This window comes from Bemisia tabaci, unplaced genomic scaffold (genome assembly GCF_918797505.1).
Source record: "Bemisia tabaci unplaced genomic scaffold, PGI_BMITA_v3".
In the NCBI taxonomy this organism is placed as follows: Eukaryota; Metazoa; Arthropoda; class Insecta; order Hemiptera; family Aleyrodidae; genus Bemisia; species Bemisia tabaci.
Window position 1 is genome coordinate 37,627 of NW_027311755.1, and position 26,037 is coordinate 63,663.

The window sequence follows — 26,037 nt, forward strand, 5'->3', positions numbered from 1 at the left end:
TTCATCAAAAACCATAACATGTCACCGACGTCAAACTGGTCATACTCAAACGCCAAACTTACTCCTAATGTAAACAAACAAAGTGCGAGTCTTCTTTCTTGAGTCTTATCAAGCAATGTTTCTGCATTATGCCCTCAAAAGAGTGAAACTTAGGAGTATATGCATTGCTGTTTGTTTGATAAGTTTATTGTGTGTATTTTATCAGTTTAAAGCTTCCCAATTAATTGCTCATGACCACTCATTTCCAACCAATTTGCCAAATGATTTTCCTTCGAGTGTTTCGTTAAGAGGTGTGCATCCCAATTCCCAAAACAAATACCTACCAGATATCCATGGTGCATTCACTTGCCTCGAAAGCGGGGATGTGATTCCATTCCACAAAGTAAATGACGACTACTGTGACTGTATTCATGATGGAAGTGATGAGCCCGGGACAAACGCTTGTGGATTGAATCTTTTCTACTGCCCAGAATCGGGTAATAAAGGTATGAGGCTGTATGCGCATTGTTAGTCATTGCTTCTGTTTCATTTTAGTGGACATCGCTTCCGGTCAAAGGATTAACACTGTTACTCATAGAACATTAGCTACGTTTATACGAGCACTTCACTACAATGTGCAGTTCTATCGGTGCGAGTTAGAGCTCCCGCATCGTATGTTGAGACAAACGTCAATCTCCGATTAGCTCTGAATTCGCACCACTCAACAGGTTAATACATGTAGTCAGGTGGCACCACTGGTGAATGGTGACATAAACAATACTTTGACATTTGTCTCAACATACGATGCCCGAGCTCTATATAACGGATGCAACCCGCAGAAGAAAAAAAGGAGTCAATTCATGTCATTCCACCTGGCCATTCAACCCATTGACTCCGAATTTGACTAAAAAATAAAAAAATTCTGCTTGTCTTGTGAGTAGATGTAAGATTTTGCACAAATTTTTACTTCCCTCGGTCAAAAACCCTCCGAGGAAAGAAATATTAAAGTTTTAAGGCTTTTCTTTTAAATACAATGTTGGCCGTTCAAAATGGAGATGGTCGCTTGGTGGATAAAAACTGTAAAAAAACTCAAAAATCAGCAATCGGAACGGAAGTTTGTAGGGTCATTCCATGCCAAATCAATCGAAAAATGACAGAAGTTCACCACCCGTCTCGGGCTTGCACAATTTTTTTTACTCGCTCTTCAGGTCAAAGTAAGAGAGAGTCGGAATTTTTAGCTCAAAGTACCCGGGAGGTCTTGAGGAAAAATTATAGAAGTTTTAATGATATAACTTTACTGACTGTAAAACTTTACTGAATCTCTTTCTAAGATCATCCAATGTTGCATCTTTTTTATGTCGTTCAACTAACTCAAGTCGTTTGTGAAAGCCTGGAATGGTGTCTTGACTTTAGAAAACTCGAGTTGCGTTGAAATTCTCAAAATCAAAGTTTTTCTCTTAACTCAAACTATGCTCTTAATTTGTCCTCAAACAATAGAAAATCTTTTCAACTATGGATGATGTTGGTTCTATACCTTACCCCATTATGCAAGTATACTGAGAGTACTTATGGTAAAATCTTAAGGGTTTGCGAATCAGGCACCCATTTTTGGATTGTGTAAGAGTCAAGAGTCATATTACCTAGCTTTCAGAAAATTTGTTGCTCCGCTGACTCAGAACGTGTTGAAAGTATGAATACATGTTCATTTACATTCAAACATGCCAAGAATATTTTTCTTTAATTTTTCAAAAAATTTTAAGCACCTCAGGGGTTGGGCTTCTTAGATGCCAGGAGGGGCACTGTCGGGGGTTGGGCTTCATGGATGCTAGGGGGGCAGCCGCGGGGTAGGGCTAGCTTATCCTGATTCTTGTTTTCTCAAGGGTCTTTCTTATGTTTCTTACTAATTCTTATTTTTATGTATATGTACTGTATATATTATTTATAAGGGGTGCTGTAGTTCTTTTAGCCTATATATGTGGTGTAATTATTATCGAAAAAGTTACCAGGTGGGACACCCCTGGGGGTTGGGCGGCTCTGTTGGCAGGGAGGAAGCCTCGGGGGGTTGAGCTTATTGGTTGCCAGGTGGGGCATCCCGGGGGGTTGAGCTTATTGGTTGCCAGGTGGGGCATTCCGGGGGATCAGGCTACATGGATGCCAGGTGGGTCATCCCAGGGCTGCCACAGTCAGGGAATACCGGGAAATGTCAGGGAATTTTAAAAAGTCAGGGAAAACCGGGGAATGTCAGGGAAAATGACGAAAATTACGAAAATGTCAGGGAAAATTTGTTAAATCACCTTCATTTGCTTTCTAGAATGGGTTTGAGATTTTGAACAAGAAATATCTCCTAAAACTATTTTCATTGGACCACTAGACAAGGTACGAATTTAAGCAATCTGATACGTGTTTCCTAACCAGAATTTCACGTAGAATACGATTCGCGCAACGAATATTACTGAAACTAACTCCTAACAAAGATGTCAACGTTTTTATTTTACATTGGTTACGAGGAATTTGAACTGCCCGCTCACAAGAAACTCAAAACTCTACGAGAGTCAAATCGCGCACTACAACGGTTTCAGCAAGCCTCTCAATCGAGCAATGTTCATTTTCCACCATGTGTTTTTCAAACTATAAGTAATTTTCTATAGCTGAGCCAAAGTGTCAAGATTGAGGTAGCCAGATTTTTATATCGCAGATACTGTTAGGATAACGTTTAGCGCGCGATGTGAATCACGTAGAGCACTGAGTTTTCATGAGCGGGTGGTTTGAATTTTCACATCAAGAATCATTAAATATCTTCGTAAGGAGTCCATTTCGGTAATTTTCGTTGTGCGCATCGTGATCTACGTGAAATTCTGGTTAAGAAACATGTATCAGAATGCTGAAATTCGTACCTTGTCTAGTGGTCCATTATACCTTCTTAACCATATTGTTCCTAATTGCAAAATACAGTCTAATTGCCAACACTATTTTAAGAGTGAGGAAAGATTCAAAAACATGAGATTATTTTCAATCAGAGCGCCGCGCCGTGGAAATCCAACGCGGCTTTCATTCGAACGCGCCTTCAATTTGAGTGATACTCTACGCATTGCCGCGGAGTTAGTTTAGATGCATGACCCAACCGAACCCAACTAGAATCGACTCGGCTCATCGCAACGAGGAATAAAATATGCAGCCGTCTCATTTTGGATTTCAAAATTATATCTGGTCATGGGACACAAGTCGTTTTTAAAATTGGTCGGATATATTGTTCCTAATTGCAAAATACAGTCTAATTGCCAACACTATTTTAAGAGTGAGGAAAGATTAAAAAACATGAGATTATTTTCAATCAGAGCGCCGCGCCGTGAAAATCCAACGCGGCTTCCATTCGAACGCGCCTTCAATTTGAGTGATACTCTACGCATTGCCGCGGAGTTAGTTTAGATGCATGACCCAACCGAACCCAACTAAAATCGACTGGGCTCATCACAACGAGGAATAAAATATGCAGCCGTCTCATTTTGGATTTCAAAATTAATATATCAGAATAACAAATAATGTATTAATTTAGATCGAGAATTATCTCATGTTTCGAAACTTTTCCCAATCTTCAAATTGTTTTGACGATTAGACTACAGTTTTCAATTCGGAACTACTATTACCGACTTTGTTTTGAAAACGACGTAAGTTTTAAGTTTCATGAATTTTTGCATCTTTGGTCAGCCACAGAGCTACAATACCTCCCTCCGCATGAGGACCTATACGTCATTTATGAACGGCCCCTCATTCCACAATGGACCACTAGACAGGGTACGAATTTGAGCATTCTGATACATGTTTCTTGACCAAAATTTCACGTAAAACACGGTGCGCACAACGAAAATTACCGATATCAACTCTTTACGAAGATATTTAATGATTCTTGATGCGTAAATTCAAACCACCCGCTCACGAAAACTCAATGCTCTACGTGATTCACATCGCGCGCTAAACGTTATAAGGGCAGTATCTGCGATTTAAAAATCTGGCAACCTCAATTTTGACGCTTTGGCTGAGCTAAAGCAAACTGCTTATAGTTTGAACAACACATGGTGGGAAATGAACATTGCTCGATTGAGAAGCTTGCTGAAACCGTTGTAGTGCACGATTTGACTCACGTAGAGCTTTGAGTTTCTAGTCAGCGGACAGTTCAAATTTCTCGTAACCAATGTGAAATAAAAACGTTAATATCTTCGTTAGGAATTGGTTTCAGTAATTTTCGTTGTGCGAATCGTGCTCTACGTGAAATTCTGACCAGGAAACATGTATCAGATTGCTGAAATTCGTACCTTGTCTAGTGGTCCATTCTACATTATTCCCGCAGAATAAGTGCCCTAAATTTTCATTTCGTCGCACCGAAAAAAAACTCCGGCCGTGGACGCCGTACGCAGACATACCGTCTGCGTTCCGGGCCGAGAGGCCGAAAGTTCCGGGCGTACCACCCGGAGCAATCGAAGCTACGGCTCCAGCACCTGGAAATTTCGGCCTCTGAGCCTCGAACGAACGGCATGTCTTTATAGCCCGTGACTTTTTTTTTGCAGTGCGATTCTTTGTAAAGAGAAACTAACGTAGCGCCGCTTTCTTAACCGCGCTGCCATGATAGCGAAGAGAGCCGTAAGTGCCGTGCTTAGGAAGAACGCCGAGAGTTGCCAAATTTCCTTCAATAAAATGTTTATTTTTTAGGAACGTATTGAATATTTTTCCTTGACATTTTCAGGGACTTTAGTTTGAACTAAAGTGAACTAAATTATCTGAAAAATCGGGAGGCAACTATTCATAAAACCATGAAATTCGCGTTTTATCAAAGGAAATGTGGCAACGCCTGAAGGCTCATACGGTATTCTTCCTTAGCACAGCAGGACAGTTATCAGTACCATGGATGAACCTCTTGGAAGCCCCTAGTTAATGCGGAAGCTGGACGCTATAGAGCTCATCGATTGTGAAACTACCAAACCACGTATCTCGGTTTGCGACGTCGCAGACTTCGTGTCATACTTTATCTTTTAAATGAAAAACTACTTAATGTCCAGTCTTGAGAATTTCTGTGATTTTTCCTCTTCGTGCGAAGAAAATTCTGTGAAAATTTCAAGGAATGATATTGATTTGGTCTATTTAAAAAAAATAAAATGTGAGCGTAGATTTTTAAACACCGCAAACGAGATACGTGGTTTGGTAATTTGACCGTCGTCATGTTTTTTCTGCAGGTAAATTTATTGTGGCGAGCAGAGTGAATGATGGGATTTGTGATTGCTGTGATGGCTCAGATGAATACCTAGGGACGAAGCCTCCTATGATCATAGCAGGTCAGTTTAAAAAATTTCTTAACAAATCATGCGTAATTTTGCCTAACATTTTAAGGAAACTGACCCTACTGAGGCATAGAGAAAAAAAAGGACTTGTTTGCATTTCGGCCGTCTTGGAATTTTTTTGATGACGTAGGTCGGCACAACGACTTTTATCATCGGTTTTCTTGGAAATGGTGTAATTTTTGGGGAAAAGTCATGCTTTAAAAAGTGCTTGAAATTATATATGCATAATGAGTTGATTTAAGCCAAAAAATGGAATATTATGGTCCGTTTTTTCATACTTCGAATTCCGGATGTCGCCGGCCAGGTTGTACCGACCTACATCTTAGGGTAAACAAACCTCAATATGCAAACACCTCCTTTTTTTCTCTATGCTATTGAGGTGTCAGAAACAGTCTCAACTCACCCAATGAGGTTGTTGCACGAGTGAGGGATTTGAGAGTAAAAAATACGTAGCCATAGAACATTTCGCGACAAAATTAATGGTAACGTTCAATAAGTCAAAAATCGAGTCGTAAAGCCCGAAAAAGCTCGCTGAAGTTCCATCAAATTCAAGTTGGAAATAAGTGATTTTCATTGCCTGATGTGAAGTTGGTCCAACTACGCGGCATGCCGTGTGAGAGTATCTCCTCGCCGTCATTACCCAAATCTTGACCGCGTGTTTAACCGGTGGAGGTTAGGTTAAGCTCAACTCATATCAGTACGTAGTAGTTTAGACAGCAAAAACCCGTGGCCGTGCGCTATGACGTCAGAGTCACGCGATTTCGAGACGCGAGAAGGAACCCCGTTTCAAATCGTTTCTGAACTTTCGGGGCTTTCAATTGAGCATAGGGGAGAATTTCATGAGCGCCGCCGCCCGCGGCGCACTTTGGTCCGAAACTCAAGAATAGGAAGAAATAAGTCGGATAATGACTGAAAGATCGCGAAAGTTTCGTAACTGATGTTTTTTTAAGTCTCTAATTTCGAATTTGATGTCAAATTGCCTACATTTTAACAATCTGAACTATTATTAACTGTGAGCAAGTTTATGGCACGCTGCGGCGCGGCGTGCTGCCGCTGCCAGCTCGAAATGCATACACTGACGCCTACAAACCTAACTGGATACTTCATGCATTGCGCAATGCGTGAAGTAGCCCTTTAGGTTTGTAGGCGTCAGTGCGCGTCTCGCGCCGGCCGGCAGCACACTGCGACTGCGGCGCCCCCGACGCGGCTGGGTGGTGAACGATTTCTTGCGGGGAGAGCTCCCTGGCGGAGAAAATCGTAAATTTTCGTTTTTTATTATTATTATTATTTTAATTTTCGACTTTTAAAATTACACACTAGTCGTGTGAAGTAATAAGTGAACTCTCAACGCCAGATGAATAAAGGCAGATCGCCATGCGCGCTGCGGACGGCGTAGGGCGGCTCATGAAATTGGATTGCATTTTGCAAAAAGGAACCACTAGCATTGCAATGATGCTAAGATTGTGCAACTTCATCTTTTGCAATAAAATTGCGGAAATCGTGAAAAACTATGAAAGTTAGATGGTAATTTTTCTCGTAAATTTACAGTTTTTAGCGAGTAAAATAGAAACTATTAATGAATAATCGGGTTTTTCCTCTAAAACAAAAGAAGTTGCACAATCTTAGCAACATTGCAATGCCAGTGGTTCCTTTTCGCAAAATGCAATCCATTTCTCCCCTAAGCTCTGTCGCGGGGCTGTTTCTCCAAGTTCCGATCATCAAAATATTTTTTCTCGACGCACTGTGGATCGAGGCAGTAGGGGAGGTCGGACAAAAATTTGAAACTTTAAACGCCTATAACTCCGTTCCTACAAAATTTTGAGGCTCTAAGTGTGGTTCCATTGGTTTTCTCGTGAAACTCTCTTCCAGAAGCACCTCTCAAAATTTAAAATGTGACGAAATTGACACCAAAATTTGCATTTTTAGTAAAAAATTTCATGTCCGACCTGTCTAATTGACTCGATCCACTGTGCGAAGAGGAGCCAAGATACTATTTTAAGCCACGTCAGCCATCTTGAATGTCTGCACATTGAAATTTGTCCAAAAACCAGTCACTAAGCCGTGAACGAATATGGACTTGTAAATTGTATTATACCTACTTTCATATCCATTTTTAAAAATTTACCAGAAAAATTGAATTTTGTTTCTTAGCCCTCGGACCATTCATTTATACAGAAACATTTCTGAATCTTGATTCTCCCTCTTGCCCGTGACTCACACTCAATTCTGATCTTTCATTTTTCTTTGTTTCAGCTGATGTTCAAAAGAAGTTAGGCCGTTACCTAAGTCCCTGTATTGATAGATGTTAGGTAAATGAGTTTTATAAATATTTTTTCAGAATTGTTATTTTATTTTTTGTGAAAAAAAGTTTTTTAATCTTTACATCCCCTTATTCTTTCCCGATCAGTTTACACTTTCGTATTTGTCCATTTCTTAAAACAATGCATTGGTAACACCCAAGATACAAGCAAGAAAATTAGACAATCCAGTTAGGTAAAACATTGATGCACTACTACATTGCAGAAACTTATTAGAAGACAAAAACTCAACAGGTTTTCGAATCTCCCCCCCCCCTCCCCTTGCTGAAAACTTGCAACGTATCAAAGCTGTAGGTACATACCTACAGATCCATTGAAAGATCTTTCCAGTACCGAACCAAACTGCAGTTGAGAGAGAAAAAATGGAAGTGGGTTTTGGAATGATCTTCCGAAAACCACCTTTCATGAGTCTTCATCGGTTATTTTTTATCTGAGACTCCCCAGGGTTAAGCAGGATTTGAATTTATATAGATAAGACATCCCTTAATTATGCACCTTTTAGTGGAGGTCAAGCTGTATCTTGGGGGCATAAAAGACGAACGTCAAGGGTAGAAACAGAAAAAAATACAATCATAGCGTTTAAAAAGAAAAAAAAGAAAGAAAAAAAAAAAAAAAGGAAAAAGAAGAAGACCGAGTGCACGATTTTACAAATATAATTTCTTATAATCTTATACGCATAAAATTCAACTAAAGCTCCTGCCATAATTTAGTTTATTAAAAATATTCCTAAAGCCTCAGTCAATCTGTAATACTGACGATGAATCTCTGAACAAATTAATCCTTGATTGTTATTAATTAAGAAAAAGAATATCAAGCAGAATGCCGAGTGATATTTGCTGTCAATTATCTAAGGCAATCAAACAAAAGCAAAATTGCAGCAGTTATGAATTAGAAATTAGGATGTTGAGACATGGTAGGCTGTCTTCTTCTTCCTCGGCAATCGGTGCAATTAGTAAAAGTTGACGGCGGTTTGACAAACAGCGGTTTGTGGTGAAATTTGGTCCGGAATATCTGGGCCGATCTGTTCACTCCAGCCGGCAGACGTATCATTGATAAGAAGAGACTGACAGTTTACTGATTAGGAAAAGATAAGAGAATGAAAGGATCTCGACCAGATTGGGAGGGGAAGGGGTCGAAATATTGATGTGTTAATACATTGATATCCGCGCGCGCTCTCGATCCTCTCTCTCTCTCTCACTCACACTAATCTACGTTGCTCGCAGTTGATTTTGATTGGGATTTTAAATGATACAACTATTCGAACTCCGCGGCCACGCTAGGTAGTATTATTTCCCCGTGAAGGCGTTTTATGCGTCGACTCTGAACTTGAAGATTACAACATTTTATTCGTGAAGTGACCGCCAAAATTCCACTCTATCGGAGAGGAGATTGTCCTTTTGCGAGAGTTCGTCTGCTCCAATGTACAGGTACTTATATCCAGAGCTGTTTTTTTCTACCGGTTCCCACGTTGTCAAATTGTTCATCGTCAGGTTCCTGGGTGAATACATAATGGACATCAATGAAGAACGAATAGAAAATCATATCACCGGGACAGGGGGGTTATGAATTGGAAAAATTTAAAGAAGGGGAAATGAAGGAAAACTTTCCTTGTAGCAAAGGCTAGTGAAAAAGTCGTATTATTACTTCAAACTCGCGGGAAAAGATGCAGAACATTGATAGCTAGAGTCGGAAAATGGGTTTTTGACTTGACTCATTGAAATGTATAAAAAACCTGTAAAAAAACATGCTAGTTGGCAGTTTCAGATCTTTTTTCGATTTTTTCACGTAAGAAATCCGTGAAACTTGTGAATAATAACAGCGCTAGGAGAAAATTTACACAAATTTGGAAAACCCCTGATAAAAAAAAAATATATACGAACAGATTATTTTTTTACATTTCCGTTCCTTTTTACAATAGAATTAGTGAGTATGAAAACATACCAACCCGGAAAAATAAATTTGTTCAGGAGACAAAAAACTGCACAGTAGCTGTGAAAGTTAGGTACCATGAAGAGGTCTTTTGGTGCAAAGGACAAGTACTGAGGATATAAGACCTTCAAGTAAAGTGTGACAAAAGGGCAGTTCTCTCTTGTAGTAACTTCCTCACCGACTTGGCAGTGTTTTGTGTCTCCTGAGCATTTTTATTTCTCTGAATTGGCGTGTTCTCATTCTACTGGTTCAATTATAATTGGACCTCGTTTAGCAGAAAGGAACCAAGTTACATCAGCTGTTTCCAAATTTCATTGGGCGATAATTTTTTACACGAAACCGGTTCTGCGGATTTTTGTGCAAATCTCAGTGAATTTTCTGGATAGTGCGCAGCGAATTCCTCAAAATTTTCCAGGAATCCGTGCAGACGTTCTCTTGGAAAAAATTAAGATGGCAATCAGTGGCGTGGCGTGAATTGCGATATATCGATTGTTATGCCATTTAAACCTATGGAAAAAGATCGATTATCAGGGCGTTCGCAGCGAACACCTTAGTAATCGATTCTTTATTATAGCTTCAAATGGCGATATATCGATAATCGATCCTTCACGCCACGCCACTGATGGCAATAGCTGATGTGGTTTGCTTCCTCTCTGCTATCGACGCGGTTCAATTGGCCTTCAACAGTGAGACTCGGATTTTTTTATTACCTTATTCATGAAAGACTACATTAACATTTACTTGAAACATGATGCACTCGCAACTTCTTAAAAGTCGAATCATGTAAAAATCAATTAAATGCCGAGAGATTAGGCGAAAAAAGCTCAGTATATTTCCTCTTACCCATGCTTAGCGAAATGTGTCCACAAAGTGACCATTTTTTCGGAGACCTGCACATCCGTCTCAGACGAAGATCTTCCTGGAAGAATGTTGTCATTGGAAAGAGAGACAAAAGCTCATCCATGTGACTCGCGCCTCTTTCTGAACAGTGAACAATCGCACGATTATTACCATTGGCGGATCCAGCAAATTGGCAACATTGTCTTTTCTCCATTTAAACCCATGGAAATGTATCGATTCTTGGAAGGGCCAGGTGCTTCGACAAGGATAGATTATTTAGTATAGGTGTAAATGGAGGTAATCCGAGGTTGCTGAATTGCTGGATTCGCCTCTGATTATTACCTAGTTAGTACTTTTCTGGAGGTACTCCGGTTGAGCTTTAGAAAAACCGTTGCTCTTTTCATGATCATCATTTCAAGTGGACTCCATTTGGACCCCGTTAAGCACAAAGTAACCAAGACACATCAGCCATTACTGGATTTAATCGGCAAATTAAATTTTTTACATGAAAACGGTTGTGCGAATTTTTGTGCTTTCATCTAGTTTTTTGCACAGGTAGTGCAAAGCAAACGCGTTAAAATTCTTGAATGAATCTCGACAAATGTTCTCTCATAAAAAAAAATAAATTGTCCTTTCTGTCGAACGCGGTCCATTTTGCAATATGGCACCACGGTTTCTCTCTCATCCATGAAAGAATAATCTATTCTGCACAGGGAAACTAATGGTGCTGGCACTTCGCTGTTTCTATAATATGAGCCAGAAATATTATACTTCCTCTTTGCAAAATGCAGTAGGTACAGTTGTTTTTCAGCATTCACTATGGAAAAGAAAGACGCTTGGATGTAGAGTCCTGACTCTTGAAAACAATGACAAGAAAAAGTACTCTTGATTCACTCGGATTTTTGCTTGAATCAAAAGGAAATCCGCTTAATTGGCTTTGGTTCTCGATCTAACCAAAAATCTGATTGAATAATCGAGAGTATTTTTTCTTGTCGATGTTTTTAAGAGTCTGTACTCTAGATCCAAGCGACTTTTTTCCCAGTGATTAGATTATAGGCAAGGAAAAACGATGACATCTACAATAAAAAAAAAAAAAAAAAAACCCGGCTATGAGAGCCGCAATTACGGGCTATATAGACATAACGTCCGTTCCGGGCTCAAAGGCCGAAAATTCCGGCCGCTGGAGCCGTAGCTTCGGCCTCTGAACCCGGAGCAATCGAAGCTACGCCTTGCCCCTTTTCGGCGTTTGTGCCCGGAACGGACGGTATGTCTGTATAGCCCGTAATTGCGGCTCCCACGGCCGGAGTTTTTTTTTTCAGTGTAATTATGTGTTGAGATGGATGAACCTAATTTTTGAGGTGGCATAACACACAGAGAGTAAAATCAGGGCAAAATTTGTAAAAAACGTAGGTACCTTCGCTAAAACCACGCCCGATTATAGAAAAGAAAGTGGCATTAGATTGCTGGTAATCGTAATAATAGAGGTAAGTGTTTCCCCGGTATTTCGACACGGCGTGCGTCAAACCTTTCAAAAACCAGCCATCAGCGATCACCTGAGAACAAAAATCGAAGGGGTGGTAGTTAGAGGGACTTAATCGAAAAGCAACGTCTGAAAGTGCCTCCTCTTCACTCACGTCTTTAATCTTTACCAGGCTGTGCATAGCATGCGTATGTCTCAGGCAATTAGCAATCGCCGGCAATTTGCAAGCGGTATACAGGTTGTTTCAATATATCGCAATAATGCGCATCGGTAAAATGCAATTTTTAGGGGTTATGGTCTTCAGAAGTATGAGCGCGCCTTGAATACGCCTTCATTTTTTGTGATACTCTACGCATTGTCCCGATGTTCGTTTCGTTGCCTGTCCGATCTCGACCCTCTCATGTCACGGAGTTCACTGCACGCTCCTCTGAGTGTGTATATTCCTGTAATTATTTTTTAAGGATGGGAAAGTGTCAATTCACATTATAGGCAACACAATCAGCACTCTAATCTTGTTCTTTTATTTTAAAATTATATGATTTTCTATATTTAATTCACCACTGACTTGCAAATTGCCGCCGATTGCTAATTGCCTGCGACACATATTTCAAATTGAAAATTCTGGGGAAATTTGTATTTTTCGAGGATTATTCACTCAAAATTTAAAAGAGATGTTTGCAAGTGTTCAGAGACGGACTGGCCCGGGGAACAAGCCTGAGCTTGCCTAAGAAGGCACCTGCGAGGCCCCTTTTGACGAGTTTTAACATAAATGAAGGGCTCCTTTTGGCCCTTTGTACGAAATCCCCCAGTGTATCTTTGAGCCCGTTTCAATTTTTTGGCGCAATTTATCAAGTCTCATCTACAAAGTCTCAACATTTTAGAGATTTTGCAGGAATTCTTAGAATTTTAGAGGAATTTAGCAGAAATTAGCAGGAATTTTAGAGATTCTAGACTTGACCCTGTCTCTTGGTCGGCCCGTCCTGATCATTTTTGAAAGGCGTTTATCTCGCGTCTAGAACTCTTTCGCCATCTATTTGTTAACATTGGGCCAAACTGGGAGCGGAGGGGCTATCATGAAAGTCTAAAACTCACCAACCAATCAGAGAGCGGCACTCTTTTTCAGGAGTAAAAGGATTGAGATGGTAATAATGCTCTTCCGTATAGGTACTCAAAGAAAAAACTGCTTGTAGACGCGGGAAACTTGAAAAAGCGAGATATAAATTACGCAGATTCCTTCCAAGGCCGCAGTATCCCCCGGATATAAAGCCTTAAACAACATACAAAAAAAAAAAACAAAAAAAAACAAGCAGTGAACTCCAACACAATGTGTTGATAAGGCGCGTCATTAACTCGCACATATCAACCCCTTTAGTTTTCATTTACAGAGATTTCAAAAAAGGCAAGCAGCACAACAAGAGAATTCACGATCCAACACTGCAAGGTCAACGACGCACCTTGACGAGACCGTGTATTGTGAATCTAGAAAGCTATTCGAACAAATTTAAGTTTTTTGATCTGCCTCAAGCAAAATCTTATCAGATTCTTGAAGAAAAGTGCTACGGAAAAATTTAAGCGAAGAAAGGAAAAATTCTGTCGAACTCCTAGAAGATAAAGTCGATTTAAAGGTATTTTGGGGCTAAAATACCCAAATCACCGGTATTATAAATCCCGTTATATTATTGAAAAGAAATTGACTCGATATAAATGCAATTGTATTAAATATGTCTTGATTTTGTTATTTTAAACGTCTTTTCATGCAAAGAAGCTCAACCATGTCCATGCTTTATTCATTCATGAATTGAAAGTAAGCAATCCACATCCCGAAAATCTACCGATTTGCCGTAAAAAATCGCAGAAACTTGATATACCAGGTCGATGTACCCACTCTTTGAATTTACCAATCAATTTAGTGAGTGCACGTATGTGAAAGTCAAAATGCTATAGTCATTTTGGGTGCATTCATTTTTCATGAAACAATTGTAAGTAATTTCAATCCCGAAAAACCATAAATTTTCCGTATAAAATCGAAAAAATCAAAATATGTCGACTCCCTGACGTGAAAATTAAATTCTACGTGTGAAAATACTTATGTATCGATATGCTGAACAGAATGCCCGCCTCTCCTCGTAATTTACAAACCGTTCCTATACTCATCTCAAAATTTTTCTCAGAGCTTTGTGTTATTATCAGCTTCCATTTAAACCCCGGTTTGATGGCCGAATCGGCTGCCCAAAAAGCAAGCCATTTTTGAAGGGCTCTATGAGAAATTCGTGATATTATCAGCTCTCAGGAAATCACCCCATGGGTAAAATTGCTGGTATAAATTTTCGAGTGCTTAAAATAATCGTATTCAAGAAACTAAGGCATTAAACTATGGAGTCAATTTCGTTTTAATAATATAACGGGATTTACTTGTCTTCAGGTCAAAACTCATACAAGGAAGCCCCTTGCAAGAGGCTAATTTTTTGTAATTTCACTCAATTTTTTCTCCTTTTTATAATTGAATTGCTTGTCACATTCTGAGGTCAATCATATTAAATTGTAATTTATACATTTCTTTTTTCCCCCTTCATTTTATTTTTTGTTTGGAGAAGTTTTGTTGATTTCTTCGGATTTCGAATACTGTAACTTCTCTTCTATTTGGCCGATTTTTATGAATGAGACCTCTTTTAATTCGTGTTTTAACGGAGAGTAAGGAAAAAATTGCTAAAAACTCGCGAAACAATTTTTTTTGAAAATTGGACGAATCCTAGCGTGACGGTGAAATGGTTAATGAAGCGTAAGTAATTGGGCGAGGGGCTGAGGATCCCGGCCTCGCTTGGCGACCGTCATTAGCTATTGTTCGTCGAGACGCCGACGCAGTGATCAGGAGCGTGGGGAAGAGAGGGGTAAGTGGATTCCTGTATGAGCCACGTTTAGCTAATGGTCTAATGAGTCTCGAGGCTCATCACAGATTGCACTTACACAGATTGCACTATCAGAGCACGGGTACCAACTTTTGAAAAGTATAACCGAGGTTACAGATCTGTCAAAGCAACGTTTTGAACAAAACGGAGGAGTTAAATTCTCATTCCGAGAGTGCCGACCTGCTCAGCCATCCTCGAATCAATTCGCTTGATTCTGCTTATATATGCATATTTTAAATCAGCGCGTCGCATTCTTAGGCTTTTTTTAAAAAACCAAGTAACGTAGACTCTTGGTATTCACTGCACATAAACTAGAGAGCCCCAGAATGAGAAACAACTTTAAATCATAATTATTGATGGATAAATAAACTTTTTACACGCTTTGGAAAATCTCAGAAGTTCGCGGTAGTCACTTTTCGGTAAGGAACTAAGGGACTCGGTTATTGTATCGAGCAGGGTTCGAAACGATCGCAAAGGCGGTATACTACGTATACGCGCCAAAAACACGCAGATTGAAGCAAGGAGTGGATTTCAGATTTTTTTCATTTGCCCAATGTGATTTTTGTGCAACTTTACCCGTAAAGTGTATATTTATTTGACTGTATCTTTTGCATGCAACAGATGGTCCAGTCAATTTAGCTCTAAATACGGGTCATCTGGGAAAATCTATGTATATATTTCAGGATATAAATAAATATTACTACATGGTTCAATGACCCATTGTATTTTCATCTGTTTTCTTTTTTGCATAATATTCGTACCGTAAATGACTATACCAATTCACTCACCTCGTCCAATTTTAAAAGTTTTTGCTCGTCGGCAATCGATTCGTTTCCGAAGTAAAATGCTTTTATTTTATTTATAACTGAGGGGATAGCTTTCTTCGAAACATTGAAGCCATAAGAGAGCCATTTAGAGAGGAAAATGTCGAGTTGCTCTCCCATGTTGAGTCCATTCCTCCGCACATGCAATAGAAATTCCTCTATAGAATTTTCATGAAACAGAAAAAGTATTGTGCCAGGATATGAGCGCTTTTTGAAGTAACAAGTTATGAAACAGAACGTGAAATATTCCTATTGTATTATTGGTATATTGATGTAAACTCTGTCCCTCCATTTACTAAGAGGAATTTGCCGCCGACATCATCATCGCTTTTTTGAAACGAAATTGGACGAATTAAATGTATTAAATTAACCTAACTAGTTTCACTTACTTTATTTATATTTACTTATTAGCTGCACACCCATGCTCCTTACAAAATTAAAAAGTGTGGTGAATAGAGGATTTAGAAAATAAGTGTACACGATTAATTAGCTTACTTTTTCCCTCTAAATGTCATATATTTCACCCATTTATTCGCGATCGTAACATCTTTCAATTTTTTTCCTATCTCGAAGAAAATGACAACTTACTGTATGGGTAACTCAAGTGATCCGCAGAATTAATACCAGTCATCCAGGGGATCTCGGATTCAATCTCATCAGGGTCTCTCGTCAAAAATGCATTGTTAGCGCTCTCTTCTTCAATGATGGGTGCAAATTCCGTCAGTGGTAAATAATACTCATCCTGAAATATGCGTGTAAATAACAGAGGGTTAAATTCAATCAATTTAGTGGCCTTTCTGGCTACTACACGCTACAAAGCCCAATGCAAGGGCATGCACAGCACTAAGAAATGTAGATCACGATTCTGCCGTGCGAGGTAAAAAGCGTATGAGCAGAGGCCGACTGGCTCCTCGAAGCGGCCCGGGAAATCGCCGACAGACCGGCCCATCGCGGTGCCGCAGTGGAATCCCCCCCCAGGTTCGATTGCCAGGTAGATTGCCAGAGTTCATTTTTGTGTGAATGTGATACCAAGGATTGGACGGCGTTTGACAGAAAGGGATCAAGCCACATCAGCTTTTGCCAAAGGGCAATTTAATTTTTTACACGAGAACATTTGGATTGCATTTTGCAAAAAGGAACCACTAGCATTGCAATGATGCTAAGATTGTGAAACTTCATCTTTTGCAATAAAATTGCGGAAATCGTGAAAAACTATGAAATTTAGATGGTAATTTTTGTCTTAAATTTACAGTTTTTAGCGAGTAAAATAGAAACTATTAATGGATAATCGGGTTTTTCCTCCAAGACAAAAGAAGTTGCACAATCTTAGCAACATTGCAATGCTAGTGGTTCCTTTTTGCAAAATGCAATCCATTTGTGCGGATCCCTTTAAAAACTTTAAGGAATTTTTGTTAGTACGATACAAAAAATTTATTACTGAAATTTTCACGAAAATCCGCACAACCGTTTCCATGTAAAAAATTAAATTGCCCAATTAAATTTGGCCATAGCTGATGTGGCTTGGTTCCTTTCTGTTTAACGCGGTCCAGTTTATCTCCCTGGAAATTTTTCCTGGTTTGTGAAAAAGAAAATGTTCACTCTCTGTCCTTGGAAGTTACCAGCCAAGTTCGACGTTTTCCGGACTATAGAAGGTTACAGCATTCCAACTTGAACAATTTCCACTTGTAAATCATAACAAGACATAATATGGATTGCAAATTCTTAACAATCCTGTGATCCTAGGATTGCAAGCTCGCGGTGTGCACTGTCCGGAAATGATGTGTACCGGAATAGGTTCGACACCGAGAAAATACGGCTTTTCTACGACCTGAGCGCGCACCGTGATATACGCGCAATGCATGAAGCATCCTGCTGACTTGTAAGGCGCTACCAGGCGCCGCGCGGACCCGTGCTGTACGTGCAATGCATGAAGTATCCTGCGGTCTTATAAGGCGCTACTACGCGTTCTGCGCCAGCCTCGCGCCGGCCGCTCTGTGTTTGACGCGATCATTCAAACTTGCGGCGTCAGCAGTTTTCAACTTACGATTTTGAAGTTTTTGTACAGTTCGTTGGAATTATTGTCATTTCAAATGATTAAACCCAGCTAATTTTCCTCTCTTCATTTACATATTTTTAAAAATAATTCTTAATAGAAGCATGCAAGTTAAACGACTTTTACGCGTAGGATCCCTTATTGCTCAGCGATGTAATGGCGTGATCATTTGGACATTATTTTGCTATTCGGAACTAAAATTTCTGGCTCACCTGTAAAAACGCTTATATGCATAAGGAAATTATCGATATGCATACGTTGTTCCTAAACGAAGCTGGAAATTGTTGTTCCTAATTGCAAAATGAAATTAATTTGATCAATGAACCCTTTCAAAGCGTAGGGTATGTATTCAACAAAGCGGAGGATATGGATTCGATCGACATGAATCGATCGAACAGTAAAAACATGAAACGATCGATGTGATTCGATCGAAAAATTGTCGAAAAACGATAAATAAAAACTTGAACTGATCGACATTCATCTGACCGATCGACAATCGTGAATCGATCGACAAATATTGAACGCAACAGTGGCGAGGCGTGAGCGATCGTTTATCGATATTTCTCCCTTTGAAACTTGGTAAAGAATCGATTATGAAGGTGTTCAATGCAAACATCCTATCCATCGATACTTTTCAATGTGTTTAAATGGCAGATCAATCGATTTATCGCAAAGCTCGCCACGCCTTTGGAACGCAACTCACACGGAACTTTTGGAGCATCTCTACGATACTTCGAATGGGAACTTCCTGCAAACATTCGAGTAATTCTTTCGAGGGCTCAGGGGGACATCCGCACAGGACAGAGAAAGCTTTCGTCCTGTCTATCGCCAACTGTCGGGGTATCATGGCCCAAGGACAAGCCGCAGTCCCGCTCATGGAAATCCCGCGATGAAGGAGACCTGGAATTGGAGACGAGGGGTCGTCTTAAAGAATAGTTGTTGTTGATATGGCGTGCAATGGAGATGTTGCATGTGTGAGGAATTTGCGATTTGACTATTGATTCTGATGTAAAAGTTCGCGAGAAACACGATGGCCATTGGTTTTCTCTGAAATCAACTCCCAAGCTCAAAAAAAGCTCTCAAGTTGAGGCCAAAATGGAGGGGATATCCCACGCTATACTGAGAGTCCACCTCCGCATCAAGACAAACTCTCCATGCAAAGATAGGGAGCAAATACATTGACAGGGCTGCCACCTTATTTGGGGACTCTTAAACTGAAATCACGGCAACCCTGCCAATGTATTTGCTCTCTATCTTTGCATGGAGAGTTTTGATGTAGAGGTGGACTCTCAGGATAGCGTGGGATATCCCCTCCATTTTGGCCTCAACCTAGATCTTTTTTTGAGCTTGGGAGTTGATATCAGAGAAAACCAGTGGGACCATCGTGTTTCTCGCGAACTTTTACATAAGAATCAACAGTCCAATCGCAAATTCCTCACACATGCAACATCTCCATTGGAAACGAGTGGTAATCTTAAAAATTAGCTCTGCCGTGCCAAGGGGAAACGCCGCATGAACCTTCAGGCGTTGCCAAATTTCCTTTGCTAAAACACGACTTTCCTGGTAAACTTATGGATATTTTCCCTTCCATTTTTCAGAAAATTTTGTTCACAATTTTACCCAAAGTTCCTGAAAATTTCAGGGAAAAATATTCAGAAATGTCTTCAAAAATAAACATTTCAGTGAAGGAAATTTGGCAACTCTTGAATGTTCATAAGGCGTTTTCCCTTAGCACGGCAGAGTTGTTGATCAGGCGTGTAATTGATTTATCAATTGGACATATTTATGCTAAAAGGAACTATGTTGCACGTAAACCCTATGTACATAGTTCCTTTTAGCATAAGTACGTCCCATTGATTTTATTTGTTTGAATAAATGGGTCAGTTGCGCTGATCACGGAATTTTTTGATACTTGGCGCTTGTAGATCAGTCCAATCAGCAACTCTCTATGTTCAATATTAACCGCGCTTTGAGAAACCCGATTTCTGACGTCATCCACCAAGGTAGTGACACCCTTGGTTTTTTCACCGTGCTTTCTTTTGTCAGAAAGACACAGATTTTCACCAGTGATGCCACAATCACACGCGCTGAATGTGGGTTGAATGTGGAAGTCATCGGCCCGATGCCTGAATTTTGCGCGTGACGCGCAAAATTCAGCAACAATTCTCAGCAACCATCGGACCAATTTTGAATTTGTGTGAACTATTCGAGTAGATTTGATACACATCTGGATGAAAATAACTCGAATTTGCTAAATTTCAGCCGTTGGGCGATGACTGGTGACTTCCCTATTCAGCTGCTAAATCAGCGTGTGATTGCGGCGTGACTCAACATGAAACTCGGATGAAATCAAAGTGGGAGAAACCAAGGGTGCCTACTCTGTATATAAGAATGACGAGAATTTGAAGTCAGTATAACACAAATTGAATCATGAAACCTTTTGCTCGAGGAGAGAGGAGTAGGAGGTGAGTGCTTGCGCCTCCTGCACTGTTCCCGAAAACGGTGACTGAGTCCGGATCTCCTCCGAAATATGCTATGTTGTCGCGAACCCATTGTAGGGCCAGCACTTGGTCCTTGAGTCCAAGGTTCCCGGGAATGACCCCATCGCCGGTTGTTGCAAAACCTAGAGAATTATATATTCTGTTATGACCAGGAAAATCACATCGTGTAAAACTTTAAAACCAGGAGGAATTTTACAATCGGTAATCACAAAACGTCACTGAAAAAAATAATATGTTATTTTAGCACTTCGGATGTCAAAAATGTGTCTGGTGATCGTAAGACACTGCCTTTATACTGCCTTCGCAGTTAATTTTACATCCTATGAATGCAAAGTCAACTGCGTGGGCAGTCAAGGTAGTATCTTAGGATCACCAGACACATTTCTGACATCTAGGTGCTAAAACAGCATATCAATTTTTTCAGTGATATTATCATCATTATTTAAACAGTTTTATTGCAGGGTTTCCGTCAAGAGATGGAGAGTTTCCAGCTTCCGAAGGATCTCTACCGTGACAGATTCCTGTGGCGGGTAGGTGTCGCAGAGCGCTCCAGTGCGCAGTAAAAGCGACTTTTACATACTACACAAGGTGGAGATATGGTGCTGGGTCCACTTGCTCTTCCCCAAGAGAAATCACTTCCTCCCCCCTGAAAATAGTTTTTCGTACGAACGGCGTTCCATAGTCCACACCATTTCGTGGGGAAATCAAAGCCGAGAAATTCGAAAAATTACAATCCGAGTCCACCTTGTTACACACAGTTTCGGGCTTTTGTTAAGTGTTTTTTCTCGTTCTTACACAAGTTTCGGGCCATTTTGTAAGTGTTCTTTCTCGTTCATACGTGCACATATTGCATCTCATTGTTCCTTTTTTAAATTTTTTTTTTTACTTAATTTGTTTTAATTTATGGCAATTTCCTGGTCTCCGAAGTAAAAAGCCTAGTTGCTGAATGTCGTTACTATCGTAACTATCTATAACTAATACTTACATCATCAAATGTTGGAAATGGTTTTTATAGGTATGATGTTTGCATGAATGGTTTGCATAAATTGCATACATTACATAAAAAATATATAAAAAAAAACCTCTTGGGGTTACGCACCCAAAACTCCGAGTCTGTAGGTTATATCGACGAGCACAACATTTTCCAGAAACTCAGGTCCAGCCATCGTAAAGAAGAACCTATAGGATCCACCATGAATGTACAGCATAACAGGTAACCGGGTTCCCGGAGCGAGCTATACCGAAACAAAGGCCATATTAATTAAAAATACGATTAAAGAAGTAAACGATTTCAGAGCTTTGAAACCGTAAGTCGTGGCACAGTAAGGGCTCATAACTCTCAAACAAGCTAAAGAGGTTATCTAAAGTCACTTTTGAGGACCTTTCTATTAAACCGTGTAGACCGCCGCTAAGTTTGCGCGACTTTCTCCTTCCTTTGAAGCGCACTTCCGCCTTGCGAAGGAAGAACGCCGTATGAACCTTCGCGCGTTGCCAAGTTTATTTTGGTAAAATACGCATTTTCAGGAAAACTCGCGAAACTTTTCCGTCAAATTTTCCAGAGAATTTTCTTTGCAATGTGATCTAAAATATTAGAGAATTTCAAGTACGAGATATTCTATATTTATCTCAAAAATGAATATTTTAAGAGCGGAAATTCGGCAACTCTCGGATGCTCATACGTCGTTTTTCCTTAGCACGGCCAGTTATGAGCCTCGAGATATTGTCAAATTTCTCTCAACAATCTGCGAGTTTTCAAGGAAACTTTAGGAATATTTTCTGCTCTCAGAGAAAAATACTTATACCTCCCCTCAAAAATGAACTTTTTATCGGAAGAAATTTTGCAGGGTCCAAACGTCACTACAGATCTGGGCGTTTCCTTGGAAATTTAAAACCACCTAATACGACACACCTAAAAAAAGCCCGTGCGTCGTTTTTCCGGAGAAAGGTATGGACTTACGCTGTGCCTATGCATATCCCTCGAAAACAAAACTTATTAAATTGCAATTTGATTTCAATACTATTGTAATTTTTTAACCATCAAATTGCAATATTTTTACATCATTTAGTCGATTTATGTCGATTTTGAACAATCAACAAAATGAGTTCCACGTGTAAGAAAGATGTGATTTCATTGTGCATTGCGCAATGAAAAATAACAACTCAATTCAATGTTATTGCAATAAGTTTCAATAAATGGGGCCCCTTCAAAGAGGAGTTAGGCAACATACTCAACACTCAGTTGAATTGCAATATTTTCATTATTTAGGTAATAATTGCTTCTTATTGCGACCTAGGCAACTTGGGTAGCGTCACGGTTCATTAACCGTGTGCAACAGCTAGATTTCTTCACATAGGGTAAAACGAGTGTTCATTTGTTTCTCGTTAATTAAGTATGAATTTTCAGCAATTTTGATATGAATTTGGCAGAGTCTTCACTTAAAAACATGCTGCGATTTCCTTAAACAATCCCAAAATCGAAAATTCTGTACAGATATTGGGCTCCTTCTTGGAATGACAACATGAGGGGAGTAACACCTACTGAAGGGGAATACACGTTAAGCCTGAGACAATCCTCCTGGCCGACGATCTGGAGTTGGCCCAGCGCACTGGGGCGCTTGACCCAGGCACATGAAGGACACTTCCCCGTCGCATTGAGCGGCCCTTGCCATGGCTCCACTGGCTCTGCTCCCTATTTGAAAAAAAGAATACGTCAAAATCAGTTTCGTTGCAATGGAGAACTTGCATGCAAATTTTTTATTGCTTCGTCTAAAAGTGCTTAAAGAGCTACTTTCACAGTATTTTTTTAAATGTTTTTCTAATAAGGGAAATAGTATAAAAAATAGGTTTAAAACTGAGAAAATGCACCGCCTAGTGACGTCATCTGTTGGCATTTCCCATTTAAACACACGTATTTTAGCAGGTTAGATAATTTTGTCATATCTCCTCCAATAATTGTTCAATTCATGAACCAAGGGTATCCTCGTGTTCAGTTCACTCAGTAGTTTCCACTTAGACACGAAATTTAGCAAATTTCAGACACCTGCAAATTTTTCATCTCCTCAAATATCGTCGTTACCTCTCTAGGCGCCTTTCAAGCGCGGTGCAAGCCATTGGGGGGGGGGGGGGGTGTCTGAGGAGATTGCTTGATCTCGTCTTACAAGATCGTCTACGTCTCGTCTCGAGCCAAAGGGGATCAAGTCAAATCATACGTACGCCTCTCATCAAAAGAAAATAAATAAAAAAATAATATTTTTCAATGCAGAATAAAATTCTACTAATTTATTTAATTTTTAGGCTTTTCCGTTCTTTTCTGAAAAATAAAGCATACATGTCCGGCCAACCTAACGTGATTAAAAGGGGGATAAATGGCTGTCTTACTTCGAAAGAAAAACATTCCAAAAATCAGATTCACAGTTTCAAGGAATCCAGGCAAAAAATTGAAGGCATTATGACATTCCTCTCTCAACTTATATTCGTCTGTAACGATAAACAATGGGACGCGTTTGCTACGGCGCCTTGATACAACTATACAACCTCGACGGATGTCCGTATTGCGTTCAAAAAAGTGAAGGCGTTTTGACTCCCTGCTCAAGTGCTCATACTACCTGTAGTTGATTCGATCGACAGACGCGTTGGTCGGCGGCGACGGGGACTTGATGCAACTATTTAAACTTGATGGACGTCCGTATCGCACCGACTGAAGTGCGAAACCACGTATCTCCATTGCGGTGTTTCAAAATTTCCGTTCTTATTTCATCTCTTCCATGAGAAACAATCCAAATTTACGACTTTAAATTTTGAACCAAATCTTCTTCTGCTATCGAATACGAAAAATCATGGAGAATTTAAGTTTTATATTGAGCAGCTTCTCGAAAGAAAATTAAAATTTCTATGGAAGACTGCGATAGAAATTTTGCGTTTATAGGCGTATTAGTAAAAAACTGAGTTTTTGAAGAACAATTTTTGAAAGAAAAAAAATTTATTTAATTTTCCTTTTGAATAGTTTGAATTCAGCAGTATTCAATTACTTCGCTTTCCACCAGCCGATTTTATCGGGTGTTTTTGGTGGGGGGGGGGGGGGGGGGATAAAATAAATCTGTTTTAAACTCTTAAGCGTTCCACCGAAAAACTGAGTTTTCGAAGGACAACATTGAGGAAAAATGTATTTAATTTCCCATTATAGTCGTTCGAATTCACCATTATTCATTTACCTTGTAAACTTCGACAGCAGTGTCCGAGTTTAATGTTAGTGATTTTACTTTTTAGGGATAAAGAAAAAGTCCATTTTAATCCTCCAAACGCGGATCTTCAGACTTTGCTAGCTCGAATCGATAGGGCGACCAACATGCAACAATCTACAACTCGTGATACTATCAAAATATCTGGTGATTGTTCGGTTATCGCTCACCTACCTTGAATCTGAGCTTGCCAACAGGTGGTTTTGCGTAAGGAATGCCCGTAAAACTGTAAATAACTTTGCCGTGCCGACTTCGAAGGTGATCAGATCCAACAATTATCCCTTTGCTAGTCGTCACTTCAACCGGATTACAGTACGAGACGGAACATAGAAAGCTTAAAACTATTCCTCCAGTAGTGGAAAAGCTGAACAACATATTTACGCTCGTTGTTAAAGATTACCACTGCTTTAAAAAGTGAACTACCGAGATTGTAAAAAAAAAACTTCAAAAAAACTACTTTCTGTAAGCACTGTTCACATAAAATTTAGTAGATAACTACGCGACTCGCACTTCCCATCTGCTAGAATAGAAAGTTTCTCGCACGTGAACGTGGGTGCTACGAATGTTGTAACGAATATAAACAAGAAATATCTGTTCCAGTTTGAAGTAAGTAAGCTCACCTAACCTTGACCTGTCTGCGTTCTCATCAATTGCCCATCAATAAGAGGATACAGGACGCCGCATGGGTCTCAGACTAATTAAAAATAAAACGGAAAATAAAACTAGCTATGTATAAAGAAAACTTTCTTATCTCTGTGACATAAGAAGTGTACATGCTCTATAAGTCGAATTCAAGATATTTTTTACGTAATTATGACTCCAACACGGAAAAAATGAAATTGCTGATTTAACAATTTTGTAGTTAAAAAAAGTGTCCGACATGTTTTAATGTATATTTGGATTGCATTTTGCAAAAAGGAACCACTATGCATTGCAATGCTGCTAAGATTGTGCAACTTCTCTTGTCTTGGAGGAAAAACTCGATTATCCATTAATAGTTTCTATTTTACCCGCTAAAAACTGTAAATTTAAGACAAAAATTACCATCTAAATTTCAAATTTTTTCACGATTTCCGCAATTCCGCAAAAGATGAAGTTGCACAATCTTAGCATCACTGCAATGCTAGTGGTTCCTTTTTGCAAAATGCAATCCATTTTACAATAAAAAAAAAAATCAAAACTAACTACCTCCGTAGTTGAATTAGCTCTCCACTATTGCAAAATGTACACTTGAAACATGTCGGACATATTTTTTAACAAGTTAGTTGTTAAATCAGCAATCCATTTTTTTTTTTCGTGAAACGGAAGCATAATTTTTTCTCTGTATGACTATTTGTGATGATTCGTATTTGGAGTGCATTTTGCAAAAGGGAATCAAGAACATTCCAATGTTGCGGAGATCGTGCAACTTTTCTCACCTGGGAATTATAAACCAATCATTTCAACAAGTTTTATCTTTACTCTCAATGGACATTAAATTCAAGACAAAAATTACCTTTGTAAATTTGATTTTTTGCATGATTCCATGCAGCATCCAGTAAATTCATTGCCAAGAATATAAGTTGCACAATCCTAGCAACATTGGAATGCTCTTGGATCCTCTTTGCAAAATGTAATCCATATTTCAGAATTTGAAACA

General features: G+C 39.5%; 2 protein-coding genes across 4 annotated transcripts; one reads left to right on the top strand and one right to left on the bottom strand.

Moving 5' to 3' along the window:
• Nucleotides 1-11: 11 nt before the first annotated feature.
• LOC109044723 (uncharacterized) lies at nucleotides 12-7,691 on the top strand. 2 transcript variants are annotated; one of them, XM_019062565.2, is made up of 3 exons: nucleotides 27-485; nucleotides 5,205-5,303; nucleotides 7,563-7,691. In XM_019062565.2, exons 1-3 carry the CDS (start codon nucleotides 116-118, stop codon nucleotides 7,616-7,618), a joined length of 525 nt encoding a protein of 174 aa, XP_018918110.2. In that variant the 5' UTR covers nucleotides 27-115; the 3' UTR covers nucleotides 7,619-7,691. The 2 variants fall into 2 exon arrangements, with proteins under 2 accessions (XP_018918111.2, XP_018918110.2); XM_019062566.2 differs by lacking the exon at nucleotides 5,205-5,303 and having other exon boundaries at nucleotides 12-485.
• A 145-nt stretch (nucleotides 7,692-7,836) lies between these two features.
• LOC109044722 (esterase E4-like) lies at nucleotides 7,837-25,069 on the bottom strand. Of its 2 annotated transcripts, none has more exons than XM_019062564.2 (10): nucleotides 24,573-25,069; nucleotides 22,700-22,849; nucleotides 21,260-21,395; nucleotides 20,097-20,282; nucleotides 18,363-18,559; nucleotides 16,195-16,348; nucleotides 15,571-15,764; nucleotides 11,811-11,949; nucleotides 10,400-10,537; nucleotides 7,837-9,121 (listed from the first exon to the last, which is right to left on the bottom strand). In XM_019062564.2, the coding sequence occupies exons 1-10, from the start codon at nucleotides 24,771-24,773 to the stop codon at nucleotides 9,114-9,116; spliced, it is 1,503 nt and encodes a 500-aa protein (XP_018918109.2). In that variant the 5' UTR covers nucleotides 24,774-25,069; the 3' UTR covers nucleotides 7,837-9,113. The 2 variants fall into 2 exon arrangements, with proteins under 2 accessions (XP_018918109.2, XP_072161936.1); XM_072305835.1 differs by having other exon boundaries at nucleotides 22,700-22,845; nucleotides 24,569-25,069.
• Nucleotides 25,070-26,037: the final 968 nt, after the last annotated feature.

Coding starts and splice junctions, on each gene's coding strand:
- LOC109044723 (XM_019062565.2), top strand. CDS start 116: ATGTTTCTGCATTATGCCCTCAAAAGAGTGAAACTTAGGAGTATATGC. Junction 486..5,204: donor CCCAGAATCGGGTAATAAAG/GTATGAGGCTGT, acceptor TTTTTTCTGCAG/GTAAATTTATTGTGGCGAGC. Junction 5,304..7,562: donor GCCTCCTATGATCATAGCAG/GTCAGTTTAAAA, acceptor TCTTTGTTTCAG/CTGATGTTCAAAAGAAGTTA.
- LOC109044722 (XM_019062564.2), bottom strand. CDS start 24,773: ATGTTGTTCAGCTTTTCCACTACTGGAGGAATAGTTTTAAGCTTTCTA. Junction 22,850..24,572: donor TTGGCAAGCTCAGATTCAAG/GTAGGTGAGCGA, acceptor TTTTTCAAATAG/GGAGCAGAGCCAGTGGAGCC. Junction 10,538..11,810: donor CGGGCGTGGTTTTAGCGAAG/GTACCTACGTTT, acceptor TTCACTGTTCAG/AAAGAGGCGCGAGTCACATG.